This window comes from Zonotrichia albicollis, chromosome 23 (assembly GCF_047830755.1).
Source record: "Zonotrichia albicollis isolate bZonAlb1 chromosome 23, bZonAlb1.hap1, whole genome shotgun sequence".
In the NCBI taxonomy this organism is placed as follows: Eukaryota; Metazoa; Chordata; class Aves; order Passeriformes; family Passerellidae; genus Zonotrichia; species Zonotrichia albicollis.
Window position 1 is genome coordinate 5,041,187 of NC_133841.1, and position 24,126 is coordinate 5,065,312.

The following is a 24,126-nucleotide window of genomic DNA, read 5'->3' on the forward strand; positions in this document are numbered from 1 at the left end:
GCTTAATTTGAATTTTTATACTGTGCTTAAAACCATTACTCCTTTGTCCTAAAGCTGAATGTTTGCATTTCCTCATATCTATCCTTTAAATACACAAAATCTCCCACCAGAGGGATTCTGTGCCTCCTTGGTCCTTCTAGGCTAAACCCACAACTCCTCTGAGTCACATTTGCTGCATTTTTGATTTTTCTTCTTCTCTTTTGCCCTGACTCACATTCCCACTTGAACTGCAGTGCCCTGGCTGCATGAGATGCTCAGAGAACTAGAATGTGTTGGGGTTTTTGTCTTGCAAAATCATCTCTTCCCTCATCCTGTGAACACCGTCACACCACCTTGCTACAGGGCTTGCAAGGGTCTTCAGGGTGAAGAGAGAGACGAGAATGTTGACCTCATGTTCAGAAGGCTTGGTTTATTAGGTTATGATATATATTACATTATTACTATACTAAAAGGAATAGAGAGAAAAGTTCTCAGAAGCTAAGAATAGAAAAGGAAGGAATAAACAAAGGTCTGTGTCTCAGCACAGTGTGAGACCTAGCTCTGCCATGAGTGGTCAGTAAATCCAACCATTCACCCAAGACCAATCCCAGATGCACCTGTTGCATCCCACAGCAGCAGATAACCATTGTTTACATTTTGTTGCTGAGGCCACAGCTTCTCAGAAGGGGGAAAAATCCTAAAGAAAGGATTTTTATGAAAAGATGTCTGTGACACCACCTTGTCACCCAGACCATGGCGCTGAGCGCCACACCCAGACTTTCCTTAAACACCGTTATTGTCACTTCTGTTTTAACCTGGTTGTGCTGAGCAGGTTAAAACACAAGTGGTGGGCTGAGCTGCTGCAGGAAGGGCTGTGTCCCACACAGGGTGTCTGCCAGGGTGACACTGCTCTCCTCTGTCCCCAGGAGCCCTACTACGTGCGCTGCATCAAGCCCAACGACAAGAAGTCCCCTCAGCTGTTTGACGAGGAGCGCTGCCGGCACCAGGTGGAGTACCTGGGGCTGCTGGAGAACGTGCGCGTGCGGCGCGCCGGCTTCGCCTACCGCCAGAGCTACGAGAAGTTCCTGCACAGGTGAGACAGGGCCTGCCTGCAGAGAAACACAGAGCCCCTGAGCTGGGAGTGACTCCAGTGGTCCAGTCCTAGGGAGGCATTGGCAGCTGAATCCAGTGGTTCAGATCTAGGGAGGCCTTGGCAGCTGAATCCATTGGTTCAAATCTAGGGAGGGATTGGCAGCTGAATCCATTGGTTCAAATCTAGGGAGGGATTGGCAGCTGAATCCATTGGTTCAAATCTAGGGAGGCATTGGCAGCTGAATCCATTGGTTCCAGTCCTAGGGAGGGATTGGCAGCTGAATCCATTGGTTCAGATCTAGGGAGGGATTGGCAGCTGAATCCATTGGTTCAGAAGGCTGAACAAATGCATTGTTAAAACTGTATTATTATTGAAATACATCATCATTATATATTATTATATATAATAAATTATGCATATATATTATTATGTATAATAAATTAAGATAATAAATTAGTATTAGTATTAGTATTAGTATTAGTATTAGTATTAGTATTAGTATTAGTATTATTTCTCAGTGGCAGGGAGAAATTATGAGGAGGACTCCATCTTATCAGAAGCCTAATTAATTACTTTGTTATACTATATTATTCTATAATATGTTGCATTACATCTAAACTGAATCTGCCAAGCACTCAACTCTGCACACACTGCACAGCATCCCATGTCTGTCAGCCAACACTCCCAACACAGACACACACACCTGGCAGGCCAAGGAAACAAACACCATCACTGTGGGTAAAAAATCTCCATATTGCATTCAACTTTTGCACAAACACAGGCACAGCAAATGAGATAAGAATATTCTGGGGAAGAATTGTGCCTTGCTTTTCTCTGTGAAGAGAAATGTGGGGCTACACACTTGGCCCTAATAGGCCAAGGAACCCAAACACCATCACTGTGGGTGAACAATCTCCATATTGCATTCTACTTTGGCACAACACAGGCACAGCAAATGAGATCAGAATAGTTTTTCCTTTCTCTGAGGTTCAGAGTATGTGAAACCCAGAAATATTCTTGGGAAGAATTGTGCCTTGCTTTTCTCTGTGAAGAGAAATATTATATTACATTATACTATACTATATTAAAGAGATATTATCCTATACTATACTATACTATACTATACTATACTATACTATACTATACTATACTATACTATAATTACATATTAAAGAAAACTCATGACTGTCTCCTGACAGTCAGAACACAGCTTTTTCCCCAATTGGCCAAGGAAACAAAACAATCCTCAGCAGAATCCAACTGACAAATCACTCCAGGTAACCAATCTTCATAACACCTTCCACGTGTGCAAAAACAACAGGAGCAGCAAGCAGAGATAAGAATTGGTTTTCTCTTCTCCTCTCTGTGCTTCTCCAGGAAAAATCCTGTGAGGGAGAATTTTCTCTCTCTGTTCATAGAATGTGAATGCCACAGACTGGCAGGCACTGCCCAGCTCCTGTGCTTGGTTTAAATCAGCTCCTGGATAGGCTGAAACAGATCCCACAGGAGTGTGGGTGCTCTGGTGCCAAGGTGGCCTCTCTGGTTATGCTCTGCTGAGGCGCTTGCACTGCTCAGGCTCAACTCTGCTGAAACTCACTGTCTGTGTTAATCTGTAGGGGGAATGTGTAATGAGGAGCTTCCCCTGAGTATCACCCTAAAACCTGAGCTAATTAACTGCTGTTTTCTCTCTGAATTGTTGCTAATTGTTGCAGCAAGAGGTGCTGTGTCTGGGGGAGCACATAATGGTGCGTGGTGACATTATGTGGGGAAAAACCCCTGGATTTTAAAATAGAAAGTCTGGACAGGGGGATGGTATCATGACCCCATTAAATGTGGTTTTGATTCTTCTTGCACTCGTAATTCCTACCAGACATGTGATAAATGACATGTTTTAGATTGAAATTTGTCTTAAGGCTCCACTAAATTAATATGGGCCCTGCAAGTTCAACCTGCTCTGATGGAACAGTGAATGGAATTTTTGTTCTGTTATTGAATCAGGTGAGAATAAAAAAAATTAAACTATCCAAGCAGGTGGGATGTCATGAGTTAGAAACAAAGTGCTGGTGAAAGATCTTTTGCTGTTCACAGTGGAGATTTGCCTGGATAAATCATAGTACCCAAGGAAGAATGAAAGGCTCTGTCTTTCTAAATCCAGTCTGCAGCACTGGAGTTCAGTTTCCTGAACCATTCTGCAGTGGATAGAGTGTCCTTTCACCTCACATGTGGAATCCATTACAATTTACTCTTAAGATTTGTGTATTTGCTATTAATATAAACAGCTGGTTTGTTTTTAATGAATGTTTGATGAGCTCCTGTGAGCTCCAGCCCTGCAGTGTTTGCAGCCAGGAAACCAAACCAGCACATGGCAACTGCTTCAGCTTTTCAGTGCTGGAACAGGAGTCTTGCCCAGCCCTGGAGTGGGATTTGATATCCAGAGTGAGGGATCAGACACTCTGTGTGTGTGTGTGTGGTGCTGATCTGCAATGGCTTTTCTAAATTAAAAAAAGGAGAAAAATAAAACCAGAAAAAAAACCTTCTCTTTCTGTAGGAGAAGAGTTTGTTGATATTTAGCCCTAAATCCTGTAAGGTAGGTGATATCTCCTCTCTCTCAGAAGGGAATGAAGTGAAGCACAGTTAAGACCATTATAAATGTCCTTCTCAAGCTTTCCTTGGATAAAGAAAACTTTCCTTTGAGCTCTCTGCAAGCCAGGCTGCCCTTTCCAATTTGAAGTATTTTCTGTTGGACCAGGACAGGCTGTCCCTTCCTGTGATCATGGCATCATCCAATTGGGTGACACACATGGTACTTACACAGATGGGGTGCATTCTCTGGGGTTAATCTATAAATTACCATTAAAAAAAAAGCTGATTGGGTTTCAGGAAGGGGTTTGTGAGTGTAATCCAACCCTTTCCACACAGAGGCATCCATATGCCTATTCCAGGCCATGTCAGACATAGCTGGGAATCGACACTGAGAGCTGTGAACAGCAGGCTGGGAAGGGACAGTGAGGCCCAGCTGCAGCTGCACACCCAAAATTGTTCATTAAAGCTTCACCATTTATTGGCTTGCAGAAATCCTGGTTCTTAGGAGAGCTGGGCTGGGAAATGACTCCTGGAGTCAGGAGCAGCCTCATCCCTGTGGGGTGTTTCCATAGGGTGTTACAGAGGGGAAGGAGAAACAAAGGTGTTTGAAGGGGTGTTCCATGTCTGAGTGACCTTGGGAGCTGTGGGGACCTGCAGGCAGGAGAGGGGCAGGGCTGTGGTGTCAGGGAGCAGATTTATTCCAGACCCTGCCTGGCTATAATTAGCAGCAGGATTGTGAGTGGCTGTGGCATCCAGGCCGTGCCCTGTGCTGCAGGGAAGGAGTTGGTGGCATTGTGTGACACTCATGGGGACAATGGGAACAGAGGGACAGCTGGGATGTTCCACCTGCTGTGCCTGGGAGGGAGGGGGCCATTTAATGCCTGTGGGAAGGAGCAGGAGGGGTTTTGGTGCTGTGACATCCCTGCTCTCCTGAGCTCCTTGATGGGGCAGGCCTGGCTCATAGCCTGAGTCTGATCCTGATCCACAGCCTGGGTCTGATCCTGATCCATAGCCTGGGTCTGAACCTGATCCATAGCCTGGATCCAAACCTGATCCATAGCCTGGGTATGATCCTGATCCACAGCCTGGATCCAAACCTGATCCATAGCCTGGGTCTGATCCTGATCCACAGCCTGGGTCTGATCCTGATCCATAGCCTGGGTCTGATCCTGATCCACAGCCTGGGTATGATCCTGATCCATAGCCTGGGTCTGAATCTGATCAGAGCCTGGGTCTGATCCTGATCCATAGCCTGGATCTGATCCTGATCCACAGCCTGGATCTGATCCTGATCCATAGCCTGGATCCAAACCTGATCCATAGCCTGGATCCAAACCTGATCCACAGCCTGGGTCTGAGCCTGTTTCCCAGCCTTGTTCCCAGCTCGAGGGGGTTGCACTGCCACTGCTTTGCTCTTTTATTTTTTCTTTTTCCTAACAGAACTGTCTGGAGGTGAGAGATGTTTCCAGTGAGTGAATTGTTTCAGGAACATGTTCCTGATGAGAGCAGGGCGGAGGATCCAGTGTGCAGCACTGATGTCTGTGTGTGTGTGAGAGCAGCAATGCTTTTGCCAGCACGTGCTAAATCTTCTCCTGGGAGTCTGAGGGGAGGTTTTTAATCCTGTTTATTTATCAGTGAGATCCCTGTAACCCCTGGGGATGGTGTTCCCTGCCTGAGCACAGTGTGCACCTCCATTCCCCCCTTCCAAAGGCTAATTCATGAATGAATGGGCGCTGGGATGTGTTTCCATTCAGGCTCTTTGAGGCTGTTCCCTCCTGCCATGCTGCTCCCAGGGAAAGGGGGATTGTGAGGCCTTTTAAGTGTAACTGAGAGCTGAGAGCTCTGAAGCTTTGAGATTGATGCCTGCCTTGGCCGGGGGCTTTGAAGTGTGAAGTGGCTGAGCTCGCTTCGTTCCTGTTTTATTTAGAACACGGCTGCAAGTTCCATTCCAGGGAAAATGTCTATTTCACCTCTTATTATGTCCATAAATCTTATGCAGAAAATTCACTGTTGCTTTTTGCAAACGCCTGTTCCCCTAATCAGCATTTCCTGGGCTGGTAAATCTTACAGAGCTTGGCTGATCTCGACTCTTCAGGTTTGATTTGTAGATGTCTTAGGTCCAGTCTGCATTTCTCTGTGCTGGAAAATGGAGTTTGAAGAGTGAGGATGGGAGGAATGACTGACCCACAGTTACAGGCAGTGTTTGCACAGACTGGGCAGCCAAAGCTCTGCTGTGGGGGAAAGTGTGACACAGTTTGTTAAAAATTATTCCCAAAGCGATGCACGAGAAAAAAATTATTTGCAGAATTTTTAAATTCAGGTTTTCTGACAAAGCAATTGGTTGCAGGTGGTTTTTCATGCAGAATGTGAACAAAACAAAGCTTTCCTTCAAAAAAAAAATTCCCAAACCAAACAAAATGTACGCAAACAAAAATTAAAATTGGATACTGAAGGTGTGAAAAATGGGACAAATCTGCAGGAGGCCAATGCTGAGTTTGTTTCCTTGCATCAGTTCAGTGCTGATGGATTGAGCTCCTCCCAGTATTATTCTGCAGCATGTCACAAAATCATGCCTTTTCTTTAGTAATTTTCCTTGTATTTTAAGGTTCATGATTCAAGAAATCCTCTGTAGGAAAGCCTGAAAGTTGTTTCTGGAAGTTTTACTCAAAACCAGAACACCATAGTACAGAGAAGCTTTCCATGTTGCCATGAATTAATGCAGATTGCCATAAATAGTACCTGGATTTTCTCTATAAACCCTGGTTTAAAACTCTAGGTAATGCAGTGTATGGGTGTTTATTTTCTTTTCAAAAGATGTTCAGATCAGATGTATCTTAGGCTTTGAGAACTGGGCTTGTTTTTAGCCTGGTTTGTGTGTGAGTGCTGTGTCTTGGAATACCAGAGTTGGAACCCATGGTTTTTGCAAGATGGCTTGCTTAATTGGAGCAGAACTGGAATAAATCTGTGCAAGGATTTCTTCAGACTCTTCTATCTATATTCAGTTTTATTACAATTTAACTGATAATTTTTTTCTAAAACAAGTTGAATTTTGCCCTTCTCTAGCACCTTGCTGGCAAACTGTCTTGGTTTGGAAAGCCAGGAGTCTGCTAAGGAAGGCAGGAGCCTCCCCTGAAATGGAGAATGTAAACCCTTCCCACCCCTCCAAATTGCTATAAATCTTAAATTAAGGGGTTCTCAGGCAAAAATATGGGAGCAGGAAGTAACAGTTCTTTAATAGGGAAGGGAAAAAAATAAAAGGACAAAATAAACAATGCAGTACAACACTGCAAAACAACACTGACAGAGTCAGAACCCAACCTGACACCCTGTGGGGTGTTGGTGGCAGTGCCATTGGAATTGTGGCTGCAGTTTTCTTGAAGTATCAGATGTGGTTTTGCTGGAGCAAGGGGGATCTGCAGAGAAGGATGGATTCTTCCTCTGAAGATCCAGTGAAAGAAGAGGCAGCTGCTGCTCCTCTGGGGAATCCAGTGCAGAAGCCGTGCTGGTGTCTCAGAACCTCTGGATTATATCTGGGTAGCAATGCTTGGCTCCTCCCCCTGGGCTCACATCTCCCAGTGGGATGTTACAGTTCTTATCAGCCATGCAGGGACATTCAATAGCTGTTATCAGCAATGTCCCCTCCCAGGGAGGTGTGAATGTGGTCACTCAAAGGGAGAGATAAAGTAAACTGCCCACTTGACAAAGGCAATCTGCCACACAGATGGTAATGGAAAACATCTTGCATTGCAATCTGGAACAACAAGCTCACATTTGTAAATGGTCCCTTTTCACTGCAGGTACAAGATGATCTCAGAATTCACTTGGCCCAACCACGACCTGCCCTCAGACAAGGAGGCAGTGAGGAAGCTCATCGAGTGCCACGGCTTCCAGCACGACGTGGCCTACGGCAAGACCAAGCTCTTCATCCGCACGCCGCGCACGCTCTTCACCCTGGAGGAGCTGCACGCCAAGATGCTCGTCAGGATCGTCCTCTTCCTGCAGAAGGTAAAGCTTCCACTGCCCCATAAACTCAGCTCAAGCTCTTTAAACCACCCTTGCTCTCCTTTCTGCCTCAGTTATTGCACAGATTCCAGATTTGGTTGCTGCTGGGTATTTTTAGGGCTCTTTCCATGGTGCTCTCTGGAGCCTTGGTGTGGTGGGAGCTGTAGTACCTAAAAGTTTGTTCATTATCACTATCAAATTTTCTGAAAAATCCTTTCTCAGAATCTCTGCTGCTCAGAGTGACTCTGAAACACATACAAGTCTCTTTTCCCAGCCCAGCAACCGAAGAAGGAGTCAGGATTCTTCTGTTCTCATTCTCAAGGTTGTTTATTATTTCTTATCTAGAACATTCTTCCTCCAGCCCACCGAGGTCTCTCTGGAAACCCAATCAGTTTGACCAGGATAATCAAGTCCAGGGTTGTTCTCTTGAATGGTTTGTCCTTAGGAGGGAATTCTGCACGTTTTGTGTGCAGTGAGTTTCTCTGGAAAGGCCAAGCTCAGGCTGTGGAGGGTGCAGGCCCTGCCTTTCTCTGAGCTTTGTGGTTCATGCTTTGTTCCCTGTTCTGAGCATGTAGTGGTGCTGAGCTTCCTTGGACTCTCAACATCTTCTCCTACTTTCCTTCCACTTTTCCATCTGGTTTATTCTCTTGGGCTGATCTTTGGGGCTCCCATGCCCCTGGGAGATGTTCCTGCATCCTTAACTGTGCTTCCCCCGTGCTCACCAGGGCTTCTAGGGAGGAATTTCCTGCCTGGAGCCCCTTGGATGCTTTCAGGGAGGTCCCAGGGCCACAGCTCTAACCCAGGGTGAGCTAATGAGCTCCTTGTGGAACAACGCTGCAGAGGGGACTGCTTGCTCCCAGGTGACTCCAGCTTTCACATGAAACCAGGGAGCAATTGAGGGGTGACCTTTTTGGAAATTGGAGAATAATTTCAGAGCCCCAGGCTGTGTTGCTGTGGGAGCAGATCATGGCTCAGTGACTCCAAGCTCCTCCTTCAGATAAATCCAGTGAGAGGCACAATTTGAACAGCAGCTTGTCAGTTCTGTGAGTTTGCTGCCAGCTCCAGAATTACATTGTCTGGGCTGGGATCTGGAGTGGGCTCAGCGTCAAAGACAGCAGGGCAAAGGATTTTTTTGCCTCTGGAAGGTCAATAGCCTGCTTAGGTGTAATGGATCAACTCCTTTGCTCCACAAAGGGATTTCTGCAGTGGGTTTGTGTGGCATCAGGTAGAATAACTTCTACACCTTCTGGAGGTTTCCTTGTTGCCACAATCAGCAGAAATGATGGAAATTAAAATGCTGGTGCACGTTGTCCTGTGGCTTCACAAACCTCCCTGCCCTGTGTCCTGCTCTCCCTGCGGTGGGAGGCACCAACATGACTCTACCTGAGGAGTGGAGCAGGACATGGAGGCATCTTTTTGTTATTTTTCTGTGTTAAATCTCCAGGGAGTTCTAACTTACCTCATAAAGGATCATAAAAGACAAACTCCTTCTCCAGTGTTCAAGGTTCTGAGGGCTCTGGAGAAATCTGGGTGGCCTCCTGGAGCTCCTTCCCTGCAGCTGAGCCCTCTCTGCTTTCACTCACTGGAGGTTCTTGGTGCTGGCAAGGGGATGCAGAGGAGCTTTCCAGAGTCCTGGAACTCACAGCTAAACCAAAAACAATGAATCATTAAATTCTTATTAAATGCTTATTAAGAGAAGGTGTTGAGCTGGTTTCTGTAGGTATGGATTAGAGACCTTGTACAGTGTTATATCTACCTGACAAAAGCTTGACTTTGTCTCCATTTTCAGTGTATTTTTGTTTCCTGCTAACTCTGCTCCAGCCCTGGCTGGGATCCCTCCCTGGCTCTGCTGCTGGCAGATGGGGCTGGGCAGTGCTGGAAAAGGTACAATCAAAAATCAAAAATCATCGAGGAGGGATCTGATGAGGCCTTCTCTGAGCTCTGAAAGCATCAAGGCAATTTTGCCTGTCATTTCTGTTCTCAACTTGCTTTCAATTGTTCATTAACAACTCCCAGGGAAATTTAATTCTTGCTCTTTTTTCCTGCTGTAGTTTTGCCTGTGAGCATCAAAGGCTGAGGGAGACAAACTGTGAGCACATCTAGAAGGATTTGCTTTTCTTTTAAATAACTCAGCCTTCTGTTGCATTGGAGTTCCTCAAATTGTAATTTAGGAAAAGGAGAAGACAAGAGGAGATGAAATGTGGTGTGGTGACAATGGGCACTTGTGTGACAGATGTGAGAGCAGCTGATCCCAGCCTGGGGCCCAGGGGTGTTTTCCTCTGCACAGGAATGGGTGTAAGTGAAAGAATCCACATTTAGCAGCTCTTTTTTTAATGATGTGTATTCTGTGGCTCTGCAAATCACGAGGCTCTCCAGAAGGGACTCAAATTATCTGGAGAGCTTCATCATCCAGTGACCCTTAACCCTCCCAACAGGGCTGCTGCCTTTGTGTAATGGTGCTTACCAGTTTGGTTCAATTGAATTAAAACTGACTTCTAGTTTAAATAGATAATTTTACTTTCTTTTGTTCCATATCTCTGGGATGTCTTCACCTTTAGATTTATCTTTCAGGCTTCTTTTTTTTCCATGGCAAAATGTCAGTGAGATCCCAGGCTGTAATTTTCCTTCTGCCCCATCACAGTCAGTGAGCAGATGTGATGTGATTTAACCGTGGCAACTTGCTGGCTCCAGGAGAATTCAGCAAGTGAGAGCTGTGTCCAGTGTCACAAACCCCATATGGCACAGGGACATCACACCAAAGGGTCACTCCAGGAGCCCCAGCTGAGGTTGCTTCATGTGCTGCTTTAGGGTTTATTTGCTGTACCTGTGCTCCTGCCAGCTCTGTGATTATCACCCTGAATGCAAATAGAACAGCTCTGTGTTAATCATGCAAATAAAAATGAAAAAAAAAAAGCTGCCATGAAGCTGTGCTGCTTTTGCTGCCCTTGGAAAGGCTCCCACAGGCTCATTAGCTGTGCAGAGCAGAGCTTTGTTCGGGGAAGAAAGCCCGGGCAGGCGGCACGTGCGGGCTCTGCAGATGATGGCTGCTGTCACTGTAATTTACTGCCACATTTCCGTGGCATTTTATCAGCCCGGCACAGCTGCACATGGAAATCACTCCTGAAATCTTCCTGCCTGGCAGGGGAGCAGCAGGAATGTCCTTGAGTGCAGCCCAGCCCTGCTGGGACACAGCCCGGCCGCGGGGGCAGGGCCGGCCCTGGGATGTGCCCTGGGCATCCCGAGGTGTCCTTGGGCATCCCAGCTGGGCTCTGCAGAGGCTCGGGAGCTGCCATCACCATGGCAACCCTGCCCAGCCTGCAGGCAGAGCAGTGCAGAGCCGAGGTGTCACCATTCTGTGCTGTGAAAAACGCCAGTCGCTTGTTTTTGAAATTTTTAAAAGTTTAATAGTAATAAAATGGTTTTAAAAAAATAGTAACGCGATTAGAGTAATAACAATTTGGACAAATTGAATGAGGACAATATGAGACAATAAAAACAAAGAGTTGCAGATGTCTGGGTACCTTTTCCTAGGCATCATGAGCCTGAAAAAGACCCACATGAACAGAGGATTAACCCTTAAAAGCAACAGCCTGTTGCATATTCATACACTTCATACATGATGCAAAAATTCCATTCAAATACAGGATTCTGAGTGGTCAGAACTTCTTCCTCTGAATCCTAACAGCACCTTTGAGGTGGGAAGAAGTTCATTTCTTCTGATAATGGAGCAATAAATTCTTTTTCTCTGAAAGATTCAGGTGTCCTGTGGCTGCTATCTCACTGTGAGTCCTTTCTTTAGAAAAAGTATCCTACATAGCATCATTTCTATTTTAACAATTTTTACATTCTAAAACTATATTTAACACAGTACTTAAGAGAATTAATACAGCATCACTTTCTAACACAACACATATAATATTCATTTGAATATTTGCAAAAACCCAATCATAAAATACATGCATTTTTCACATGTGTCATCATTCCATGTCATCACCATTCCCTGTGCCACCTTCCCACTCCAGCCCCACCAGCCCTGGGAGCTCAGGGCACAGGGAAGCCTCAGGCACACGGGGAAGCTCCTCCATGGACACAGGAGGTGTTTCCTGACAGGTTATGTGTAAGAAGAGCCTGAATGAGAGATGCAGGACTCCAGGTGGCTCTCCAAAATGCAGTTTATTGTATCCAAAATGCAGTTTATTGTATCCAAAATGCAGTTTATTCCATCCAAGATGTTACAGCAGTCCAGGGTCTCTGTGGGTGACAGAGCTGTGCCTACAGCTGTCAGCCCCAGCTGCAGGCAGGCCTGCAGACCCTTAGTTTAGGTTACAATGCATTATTTACTTTTCTTTGCTGAGCATCTTCATACAGTAGAACCAATCTATACCTTAACTTTTATCTCTAGCCTATCATAACTACTGTAATTGCCATATTCATGTTACTGTTCTCCAGTCACTAAAAGTCAGTACATCACAGTTTAAGCTGGAAGTTGTTTTTCAGTTTTCTTGCAGTGGAAAATTCTGAGACCTTTTTTCTACTTGTTTGCCTGTGCTATCCTTCTGCTTGGTAAAAACATCTTCTTGTTTGGGGTGGGTTTGTCCTTTGCTCTAATTCATAAAAACCCCTTCTAACTAACACACCCTTTGCCTCCTTGGTTATCCAGTGAGGCTGGCTCAGCAATTTTTTACTTCTCTATCAAAACTTGCTTCCATCTCTATTCCTTCATCAGACTCAACATTTAAAAATCTTTCTGCCAAGCGTCTGTGAGACTTTCTTGTCAAACTTTCATCCTTCCCAACAGTTATGGAGGGACAGAAGCAGCCAGTGGGGCTTGGGCCAGTGACCCAGACAGACGGGATGGATGGAGTGGGTTTGCCTCTGGACTCCAGGCTATCCATCAGCAGGAGCAGGTCCATAATGCCACATGGATTGATATCCAGGCTGTGATCTGGAGAGGCTCTGGCAGGGAGGAGCTGTGGCAGGAGATGCTGTGGCTCCTTCCTGAGGAGCAGGGTCTGGGAGCTGCCAGGAGCAGGTGCAGGGAAGGAGGAAGAGCTGGCTCTGATCCCACAGCTCCTCCCATGCTGCTCCCCTTCCCTGGGCTGGGAGCATCCCTGCCTGCTTCCAGGGAAGGCATTGAGGCAGAAACATCCACCCTGCCCACCCCAGAAAATGCTAAAGCATTTAAAAAATGCTTTACCTCTTACCAAAAACATGAAAGAAAAGAGAGAATTTCTGTCAGTTTAGCCCCACAATGGCTCAGCTGCCTTTTTCCTCAGAGGAATGGCAAAAATGGGAACTTGTGGGGGAAAAGCAGGAGAGCTGGATCCTGCCCTTTCAGTGGCAGGTACCTGGAGACACCTGGATATTTTCTTGATGTCCTTCTGCTCCAGGAAATGCTGTGGAAATAATCTGTAACCTAAATAAGCATAAATATCCATTATTGCTGAGCAAGAGAGGAGGAGAGGGGGTGCTGTGAGTGTGCACCACTGTGTAAAATAGAGTATGGAGAGCAGGGAAACAGCCTGTCCCAGGGTCTGCCGTCCCAGCTGGGTCACCTGGAGCTTCATGGCTGTTGGAGCCACCTTAAAGCTTGGCTTAGCATTTCCAATACAGGTGGGGAAAAACAAAACACAAAGAAAAGCCCAAACTCTTCCCTGAACCTTTTGCCAGCATCAGACAGAACATTTGTGCTCTGATGAGTTGGTTAAACCAACCTTTGGTGGCTCAAAAGCTTGTAAATCATTCCAGCTTCTCTCTCTGCCTTTCACAGCTGCAGAGGATTTTTTTCCATGCTCATCCAGGTGCTCCACAGGCAAATTGGGAAGAGCAGATTGAGCCCTTGCTGCTGATGCTTCCACATTGTTATCGTGGGAGGGAATGAGCTTTTCTTGTGCCTGAGCTTTCCACCTTTCCAAAGGTTCTGATCTGCTGCACCTCAAGGTGTCTTTAAGCCTGTTTGAGCTGGGGCAGAGCTGCCAGAGTGGTGTAAAAAAGGGCAAAAAGCACAATTCCTTCAGGAGATTCTGGGGTTCCTGGATTAACAAGATGCCCTTTCAGGCCCATGGAACAGCACAAAGGGCACCCAAGGACCAGCAGCTCCTTGTGGGGGAATAGTTGGGAGCTTTCCCAGGGCTGGGAATCTCATCCCTGTCCCAGAGCACAAGGAGTGTTTGCTGCAGCCTTGGCTGAGCTGCAGGAGGAACCTGGAGCTGAGATGTGGCTGCATCCACACCTGGGAGCTGCTGGAGCACGGCTCCTTTGGTGATTTTTATATTCATTATTGAACAGGCTCTTGTTAGTGCCAGCTAATTAATCTCAGAGTGGGACCCTTCTCTCTTCCCAGCCTGTGGAATGTTGTTGCTGTTAAGCAAAGCAATAGAATGAACATTGTTCAGCTGATTTATGTGGAAAGAGAAAAAACAGCTCTGAGCAGATGCAGCAGCTCTGAGGTGATGTGGGACAACAGGGAGCGTTTGATTTAAACCCTTGATTGGATCCACATTTACTCAAAGCAGGAAAAGGCAGAGCACAACCTGGATCTCAGTGAGCTCTGGGCCACTACATCACTCTAGAACAGTCAGGGCTGGGAGCACTGGAGATGGGAACCTTCCCCTGAGGCTGCTGCACGTGCAGCTCCTCTGCACTGCCATGTAAATAATATTGAATATTCAATAACCCTTCAGAGCTGAACAGGGAGCTTTGTGCCTGCCTGAATTCTCTGATTCTCACCAGCTGGGCTGCCTGGAGGGCAAACCATGGGACAGATGGAATATTGGTGATGGAGCAGTCCAGGCTGGGCCAAAGAGGGTGGTGGGAGAAGGTGTTTGTGGTGCTGCAGGAATGGAGGAGTTTCCCAAGGTTTGGTTCCTTGCAGAACTGCTCCAAAATACCATCCTGACCCCTCCATCACAGCCCAGCTCTGTGGGGAGGTGCCTCTCTGGAGCAGGCAGGGCTGGGGGCACTGGAGATGGAAAGATTCCCCAAAGGCTGCTGCACGTGCAGCTCTTCTGCACTGCCAAATATTTAATGTTTATTAACCTGCCCATGTGAGAGCCTCCAAAACTGAGCAAGGAGCTTCTTGCCTGCCTGAATTCTCTGATTCTCACCAGCTGGGCTGCCTGGAGGGCAAACCATGGTTTGGGACAGATGGAATATTGATGATGGAGCAGTCCAGGCTGGGCTGAAGGAGGGTGGTGGGAGAAGGTGTTTGTGGTGCTGCAGGAATGGAGGAGTTTCCTAGGTTTGGGTTCCATGCAAAACTGCTCCAAAATACCACTCTGGGGTTTAATTTAGCCAAGCTGGGTTTGTGTGCTGAATCCTGGGCATTTTTTTGCTCACTTATGTGTTTGGATTGGGAGCTGTGTGGGTTTTGCTCTGCACTCACTGGGATTGCAGCATCTAGGTCAAATCTAGATTATCCCTTTTTCCATGGGAGATGTGCAGGCAAGGCTGCATCCTGGGCCCACCCTGGCTGCTCTGCTGGCTTTCCCTGTGCTCTGCAGGGCCCATTTAATTGTTCTCCTTTCTTTCTTCCCTTTTTCTCATTTTTTCATTGCACATTCAGAGCCTGCAGTCTGCAGACAAGGCTGTAATGCATAGATGGGTGTGGAGCATTTATGTTCTGCTGAGGTGATGGATGTGATCTTGGATGTGAGGTTTCTTTAATCTTAGAAACTCTGTTGGAAGTTCAGTGAGGTTTTTAAACTGATTCTAAAGGTATGTTTAGATCTCCCCTGCCATTCATCTGAATTTTAATTTATTAAATTTTAATCAAAAGCAAGTGAATTAAATATTCTTTAGGAAACAAGGCATTGCTTGCCTTAAGCTGGGATGTGTCTCTTGCTTTGGCTGAATGCTGTTTGTGCAAATCCCTGGTTTAGAAGCTGCCAAGGCAGCTGCTGCACTGGGAATAGTGGGGTCATCCCTTGGAACACTGTGCAAGAGGAGATCCCTTGGTCTGGAGCTTTTAGTGTCCCCAGGAGTTTGGCCTTAACTGAGAGGATAAAAGGGACTGGAGGAAAGCTGAGGCTGCCCCATCCCTGGCAGCGTCCAAGGCTGGGTTGGATGGGGCTTGGAACAGCCTGGGACAGTGAGAGCTGCCCATGGCAGGGTGGCACTGGATGGGCTTTAAGGTCCCTTCCAGCTGGGGTTTGGGATCCCATGGGTGATGTTTCTATGAAACATCCCATTTAAAACACTGGGATTGGCAGAGGTCTCTGGAGAGTGAAGAAAGAGCAACAAGGAACTTCCTCACTGGGAGCAGCTGTGGAGAAATAAATATTCTTTGTAATGGTCAGGAGCTTGAGCTGTGTTCAGACTTTGTTTTCCAACCTTTTCCTTTCTCTCTATCCCTCTCAGCCCTTCAGTCCTGATTTCCATTGCCCTCTCCATTTTTCCTCCCCTGAATTTTAGGAGGACAAAGCATTGAGAAAGCAAAGGTATTGAAAGAGGTGAGGAGAGACCATGGGTGGGAGCAGGATGGGGGAATGTTGTTGGGTTTGTTGTTTGGTTTATGGTGCTTTGGGGGGTTTTAAGCCCAAAACCTCCTTTTTTTTCCATTTTCAACATAATCATTATTGTCTCTGCTCTTGTGCCTGTGGTTTGCTCATGGGCCCTTCCTTGAGGAATCAGAACATGAGGAATCAGCACAGGCTGAAGTCTCCTTGGGCTTTCCTCCTGGGGGCAATCCACTCCATGTCCTGTCCTGTCCTCTCATATTTTCTGGAAAAATCCCTTCACCAGGATTTCTTCTCCTGGGAAGCTGAGAAGCCTCAGAGAAAAATAAGAACAATAAATTATCTGATTGCTTCTCCTGTATTGTGCTGCTTTGGAATGTGGTTGGAGATTTTTTTATCCAACATATGAATTGTTTTTACTTAATGACCAATCATGGTCCAGCTGTTTCAAGACTCTGAAGCAGTCACAAGTTTTTCATTGTTATCTTGTTAAGCCTTTTGTCTGTATCTTTTCTCTATTCTTTAGTATAGTTTTAGTTATAGCATTTAGTTATAGCATTCTATAATATAATATTATACATAATATATGAAACATGATACATATGATACATAATATATGACGTATAATACATAATATATAAAATATAATATATCATATATCATATATAATATGTAATATAATATATTATCCAAAATTAATATAATATAATATAATATAATATAATATAATATAATATAATATAATATAATATAATATAATATAATATAATATAATATAACCATAAAATAATAAATTAGCCTTCTAAGAACATGGAGTCAGATTCTCATTTCCTCCTTCATCCTGGGGACCCTGAAGATGCCAGACTGTCCCTCTGCTCCTGCTGGGTCCCTGGGCTGGGCTCTGATCAATGGCACTGCCCTGGAGGCTGCTCCAGAGGGATCACTTGGAAAACTGCCGTCAAACTGGTTCTTTAGGAGCCAGGGCATCCTCCACATCCTCCCTCGTGCCCCCCACACATTTCCACCTCCCCATCCCTCTGGGATGCTGCCAGACCCCCCTGGGCTCCTGTGCCGGTGGTGCTTGGCGGGTGGCTCTGTGTCTGCTGGGTGGGATTTGGGATCTGGGGAGGCAGATGGCTCTGGAGCTGGAGCTGAAGCTGTTCCAGCAATGTCACTCTGATTTCAGGCTCCTTCTGCCCTGTGGCTGATTTTTCCTGAAAGATAAAGAGACTTTGCCTCGTGGAGGCTGCTGCTCCTCTGTCAGCTTGGCTGGGAGCTGGCTCAGGATTCAGGAGCTGTCAGGGCAATCTCAGGAGGTCAGGCAGGGACAGATCTTCAGTCTCATTCCCATGGGAAATCAGGTTAACCAGCAGGGAAAGCCACAGGAGGGGCGAGAGGGAAGCATGGATTTATTCCTGCCTGTGGGAGGGATGGCACAGGGCTCTGCCATGCCAGGCTGCTTTACTCTGTTGTGATGCCCCCAGCTGGCTGGGATGTGGCTGGACTGAAGTGGGAATTCTGAGGTGCCTGTGGCTGTCAGATCCCTGAGGGATGATCTACTGGATCCCTTTGGTCCTGGGCATGAAAATCCCTTGGATCTTACCTTGGGTGCAGAGGCATAAAGGGGAGAAGCAGAACCCTGCGTGCACAAATGCTTCTGTTGGGGTTTGGCCCTCCTTGGCCCCCAACACACAACAGAGCAGCACCTTTGCAACAGGAGAATCTGTTACAGGCTGTGTAAAGTTCCCTCTGGAATTTTGTTTAATTTGATTTTACAGGGCTTAATGCTCTTGAGTTATGAACTGAAAAGGTGCATTGGGTAGAGCTCTCCCAATATTCAGACCTGAGGAAGGTGTGAGTTGGCAGGAACACTTGAGCCTCCTGGAGCTGCTTGTTCTGGAAGTGCATTGGCACAGGGTGCCCAGAGAAGCTGGGGCTGCCCCTGGATCCCTGCAAGTGTGCAAGGCCAGGTTGGATGGGGCTTGGAGCCACCTGGGACAGTGGAAGGTTGCCCAAGGCAGATGGTTGGACCTGGATGATTTTTAAGATCCAAACCATCCTGTGATCCTTGTTCGTCTGATCGATGTCCTGCTGCCCAACAGGGAAGTTTCTGCTTTGACACCTCCTCTTGTCCCCAGGATTGACCATTCCATGTTTCTGGAAGGCTCCATGGGACCAGGGGGCAGCTCAGCATTACTGAGGGACTTCTTTGAGCTGCAGTGGAAAAGAAAACCACCAAGCCAGAAAAACAGTTAATTTAGAAAATATTTGTCCCCCATTCCCTGGGACAAGTTTGTCCTTCCCTTTGTTTCCTCACCTTTGAGGCACTGCTGTGGTGCCATGGAAGGTCCTCACTGGCAGGGGGTTCTCCAGTTATGACAACTTGATTTGAGAACATGCTTTTCATTAATGGTTTGCTGTGTGTGTAGCCAGGGGCATGTCTGAGCTGGATAATTGGATTTGGGAGGCCGGTGTTTGTACAATTGTGACACCTCTTGCTGTGAAGCCAATTTCTGCAGCGATGCAGCTGATCCAACATGGGGGCAATCTGTTCCAGCCTTTGTTCCAGGCATGTCTGACTGGTGGGAGAAGTAACCACAGTGAGAGACTTCCCTCAACAGCATGGCTGCTTCCAGCCTAAGGAAACAAAACCAAGACTTTGTTCTGTGTCTGAGATGGTCCAGGGAACAGCTGACAGCAGTGAGGCTCTGCAAAGTCTTGAGCAGCTTACAGGGATTTACTGTGTGTGTTCTTTTCTTGAGATCCTCTGTAAAACCCAAGGATTGTTCACTGAGGCCTTTGTTCCTCATTTCTGTTCTTACTAAATTCAAAAAGGAGAAATTGGCAGTAGGGTTTTGCCCACTTGATTTTGTTTGTTGTCCATACATCCCTTACAGGTACATTTTATGCCTCTTCAGTCTATGCTTAACTATCTCAAGCAATCCAAATCTTCTTGGCTTTTCTTTAAAAAAATTTCCCCAGTACTCTTTGGATGATCAGTTTTTAGATCCTAGTGGGTGATTCTGTCAAATTCAGAGTTTCAGAGCCTGCTCTGCCCTCAGACAGGGAGATGTCAGCTTTAATCCAGCCTTACACATTTTGGCTGAAATCCAGGCCTTTTGCAAGCTTGGTTTAGGCAGGAAGCTTTGGGCCTTGAGCTCCCCAGCAGCTCTGAGGTCTTTGCATGGCTGAGCTGCACCAGGTCTGAGCTAAAACCAAAACCACAGTGGAACCTGAGTGTGGTGAGTGACTGCTGAGCACAGCACATGTGCAGGGGGAGCTGCTTCCTCTCTGTCTAATGGCCTCAAGAAATAAATAAGGAACATGTTGTTTATTATTTTATCTGCACACAGGGATGAGATTCTCAGTCCCAGCTCCCTGGGTTTGGTTGCTGTGCTCAGTTTCTGCTGTGGCTTTTGTGCTTCCTGCTCTTGCCTTTCCCTTCACTGTCCCATGTCTTCCCTGGCTTCCCCAGCTCTTCCCTCAGCCTCTGAAATGTTCTTTATTCCCACACCTCCCTGAGAGCAGCCCTGGCAGGGGCTGAGGCTGCCATGGAGCTCCTTGGGTCGTTCTCAGAATCCCAGAGTGGCTGGGGTTGGAAGGGACAGGGAAACCACCCAGTCCCACCCCTTGCCATGGGCAGGGACACCTTCCACCAGGAGGGATGGCCAGCCTGGAGAATGGGGAGTTCCAGGGAGAGCTCAGAGCCCCTTGCAGGGCCTGAAGGGGCTCCAGGGGAGCTGGAGAGGGACTGGGGACAAGGGATGGAGGGGCAGGACACAGGGAATGGCTCCCACTGCCAGAGGGCAGGGCTGGACAGGATATTGGGAATTGTTCCCTGGGAGGGTGAGCAGGCCCTGGCACAGGGTGCCCAGAGCAGCTGGGAATGCCTCTGGATCCCAGGCTGGACAGGGCTTGGAGCCCCCTGGGACAGTGGAAGGTGTCCCTGCCATGGCACTGGAGGATCTTTCAGGTCTCTCCCAACCCAAACCATTCTATAATGCTGTGATTCTGTGTAGGCAGGATTGTGCAGGGTCTGGGCTCTGTTCTGCTGTGTGAGAGCAGAAATGGGCCGCACTGATGAATTTGATGCTCCATAAAGTGCTGGGTGCTGAAGAACTGCCCAGGCTCAGCCAGAGTTCCATGGGCTGTGTCTGTAGGGAAAGGGAGACATCTCCCACAGGGACAGCGAGGAGAGAGAACTCTGACAGAGGCTGAAAGAACAGAGTTCTGTGCTTTTGAAGAGTTTGGGACCTAAAATCTCTGTGTTTCTCTTTAAATGGAGAGCAGCAGCCCCTCACAGCTCTGCACTGGTTGCTGCCTGAGCTTTTCTGGGCTGCATGGCAGGACTGTCAGTGAAGCTGTCAGGAGAGCCTCTGACATCAGCTTCACAGAGCAACTGTCATGATGAAAACAGCCTTGGGTAGTTAATTAATCCTTCTGTAGATAGAAGGCTTGATGTGCACCAGCAGTGCTGTGGGATCTTTCTCAGAGGGAAATAAAGTCTGTGACAGGACAATGGTGAGCAGGGAGGCTCGTTATCCTTCCAGTTCAATTCTGCAAGGAAAAATAAATACAGTCCTCTGCTTGGTGGGTTGTGTTGGAGGGTGAGTACAGGTGGGGAAGGATCCCTGGGGAATACCAGGGAATGTCACTTCCTCTGTGTTGGGGAAGATGAAACAGGAAAGCCTTAAATATGATTGTCTGGCAAAAGATTTTGAGAATATGGAAACTGTCAGCGAGATTGAAATGAAAGCAAGCTTTGAGATTCCTCAGTTACTGAACAACTGGAAAACAATGATGTGGCTGGCTGAAGGTGATCCCCTTTTGATGGAACAACACCCTCTGCTTGCAGACAGGCCCAAGGGTCAGAGCAGACCCTACAGCTTGGCAGGAGGGGCCCAAAGAGGAGTTTTTAGGGTTTAAAATGTAACCCAGTATGGTAATGTAATGATTCTTATAAGCTGGATGTAAATGCTATAGGATTTGTATCTTGTACTGGATTGGTTAGTGAGAATTAGAATATTCAGCACAGAAGAAGATTTATTGTATTAGAATGGGAACCTCACTCTCTTAGCTCTTACCCCGTTTACTCTCTCATCCTCTCATCCTCTCTCCACCTCTCTTCTCTCAGCCTGCTCTGAGCTGTGGCTGGCAGCTCCCAGCAGGGCCCTGCACCCAGACCCTTTGCAATAAACCCCAAATTCCACAACCTGGCTGCAGAGATCTCTCATCTCCATCTGTCCCAACTGTCCTACCCCCCGACACTCCTACACTCTGCTTACAGGATGGCAGAGGAAGTCCCTTCCCTCGAAACAAAATTATAAATCCATGCAGCACAGGAAGAGTGTGGAAAGCCACCAACCGTGCTGTGTGTCCCTGCAGGTGTGGAGGGGCACGCTGGCCCGGCTGCGCTACCGGCGGACGCGGGCGGCGCTGACCATCGTGCGGCACTACCGGCGCCACAAGGTGCGCGCCCACCTGCGCGAGCTCCTGCGGCGCTTCCGCGGCGTGCGCGACCTGCCCGACCGCGGCCGCTCCATCCCCTGGCCCGCCCCGCCCAAGGTGCTGCTCCGCTTCCAGGAGGCCCTGCAGAACATCTACCACAGGTACGGCCCTGTTTGCTGGGGAAGATTATTGGAATTAAATGGTCGGTAGAGCATGAGACTTTTAATCTCAGGGTCGTGGGTTTGTGCCCCACATTGGGCGCCGATATATTGGAATTAAATCCCACTATTGCCAGATGGAAACTTCCTGGGCTCATCTGACCCTTGCTGCTGGACCAAAGGCAGCAGGTGTGGTGGTTTCACCTCAGAGACACCTTTGGCTGGCTGGATATTGCAGCAAAAGCGAGGGGGCCACTTCAGGGGTCTCTTCCCTGACTGATCCATCCCCAGGGTGGAGCTGCCTCACGTTGGGTGCCAATATATTGGAAATAAATATCAATATAGGTGGATGGGACATACCTGGGCTCGTCTGGCCCTTGCTGCTTGACCAAGGGCAGCAGCTGTGGTGGTTTCACCTCAGAGACACCTTTGGCTAAGCTGGATATTGCAGCTGGCACTTGGGATAAGTCCAGGCATGGAGGATCTCAGGTTTTCCTCTGGCAGAGAGGCTTTAGGCGATGGTGAAGGGAAAGGAATCAGTTCTGCTGGAGGGTTTGGATCCAGAGCTTTATTCCTGGCCCTCAGGCCTCTGAATGCAGCAACAGCTCCAACAGAACAAGAACCACGTCGTTGCTGTGTCTTTTAACCCCAGGGAGAGGGGCAGGGAAGGGGTAGGGATCCCACCCACCAGGTAAGGAGAGAGAAGTCTCAGGGGACAGATGACACCTGAATAGCCCCAATGCCCCCAAGGTTGAAAGGCATCTTTTGAACCTCACCAATCACACCACGTTAACAAAGGATTAACCCTTAAAAGCAATAGCTTGTTGCATATTCATACACCTCATACATGATGCATAAATTCCATTCAAACACAGGCTTCTGTCTGGTCATTGACAACTTCTTCCTCTTAATCCTAAAGGCATCTTCATTGTTGAGCAAAGTGGGAAGAAGTTCATTTCTTCTGATAATGGAGCAGTAAATTCTCCTTCTCTGAAAGATTTAGGTGTCCTGTGGCTGCTATCTCACTGAGAGTCCTTTCTTTTAAAAGTATCTTCCATAGCATAGTTTCTGTTTTAACATTTTGTTATAACCTAAAATTATATTTAACACACTACTAAAAAAATTAATCTAACATAACTTTCTAACATAACACATGTAATATTCATTTTGATAATTGCAAAAAGCCAATCATAAAATACACATTTTTCACAAAGGACAAATGATCCAAATCTCAGGCCCAAGAGCATAAACAATGTGGGCTGAAGAGAGAAAAACAAGGATGGGACTGCATGGGCTAAAGCTGGAATTGGACAATTAACTCCAATATGCTATTAGACCAAAACTTATAAAGGTGTGAGACCCAATGACTGGTGGAGCATTTTGTGACCATTTTGGTTCATCTTGGATATATCCCTGGCTGGGCTCTTGTACTACCCAAAGTGGGTCCATTAAGGCCTCCTAATAAATTCCTACTTTATTCTTTAGCTCTGTTCAGTCTCTGTTCTAGGTCAGCTTTCACAAAGCATCAGTCCCAGGGACATCTGGCTGAAGGACATGATTTGGGTGTCACTGGCTTCATGCCCTTGACCAGGCAGATAATTCTGACCCAAAGATTTATTGTTGAATCACAGAACCCCAGGGTGGTTTAGGTCTTAAAGCCCATCCAGTTCCACCCCATGCCATGGACAAGGGCATCTTCCAGCAGACCAGGCTGTTCCATTGTGATAAACATTGTGTTTCCTTCCTTGGGCCCTTTCTGGTTGGTTTTGAAAAGAAAGAGCAGGTGCTCTTGGATAAGGGGGAGGAGAAAAATAATCTTCTGGATTTCTTGTAGTAACCTAGTGTTTTGCTGCAGTAAAATGAGTGATGTTCCCCTTGTCACCCATGTTCTGTGTGCAGAACAGGTGTTTGTACCTTCATTAAACTCCCAGTATCTAAAGGCTGGTGATTGTTTTTTCCTCTGGGAAGCTGTAGGCAAAGTAGCTACAATTTCAGTTTGAGAAATGCTGACTTGTGAAGGTGGCTGAATAAGAGAAATGTTGGCTGGAGGGGCTTTCAGAGACCTCCTGTCCAGCCATCAGCTTGCAGGGCATTCCAGCAGCTCTAGATCAAGTCAGCTTTGTTATTTTCTCCAGCTGTCTCTTTCAGGAGAGACATCCATCCACCCACAGCCTGTCTGGGGAGAGAGTCCTGCTTTCACAATTAGCTCACTTAGCAGAACTACAGAATTTTAGCTGCTAAAAAATTGCTTTGTGTAGCATTAACCCTGGAGTTCTGCTGCTGCTGCTGAAGGCTGGGGTGTGGTGTGGGGCAATGCATGGGCTGCCCTGCCCTGTTCCATGGTGCAGCTGGAACTGAGGGGCCAAATTCAGCTGTTAGAGGAGAATGGTGCTGTAAATGAGCCCAA

The 24,126-nt window shown here is 47.1% G+C and overlaps 1 protein-coding gene across 1 annotated transcript in view; it reads left to right on the plus strand.

The window, feature by feature from the left end:
- MYO1D (myosin ID) overlaps positions 1–24,126 on the plus strand; it is a 172,532-nt gene that overhangs the window by 70,605 nt on the left and 77,801 nt on the right. Inside the window, exons 15-17 of the mRNA XM_074557944.1 lie at positions 906–1,072; positions 7,453–7,660; positions 21,499–21,722. Of these exons, the coding sequence (XP_074414045.1) occupies positions 906–1,072; positions 7,453–7,660; positions 21,499–21,722 (599 nt within the window). The remainder of the gene's footprint in view (positions 1–905; positions 1,073–7,452; positions 7,661–21,498; positions 21,723–24,126) is intronic.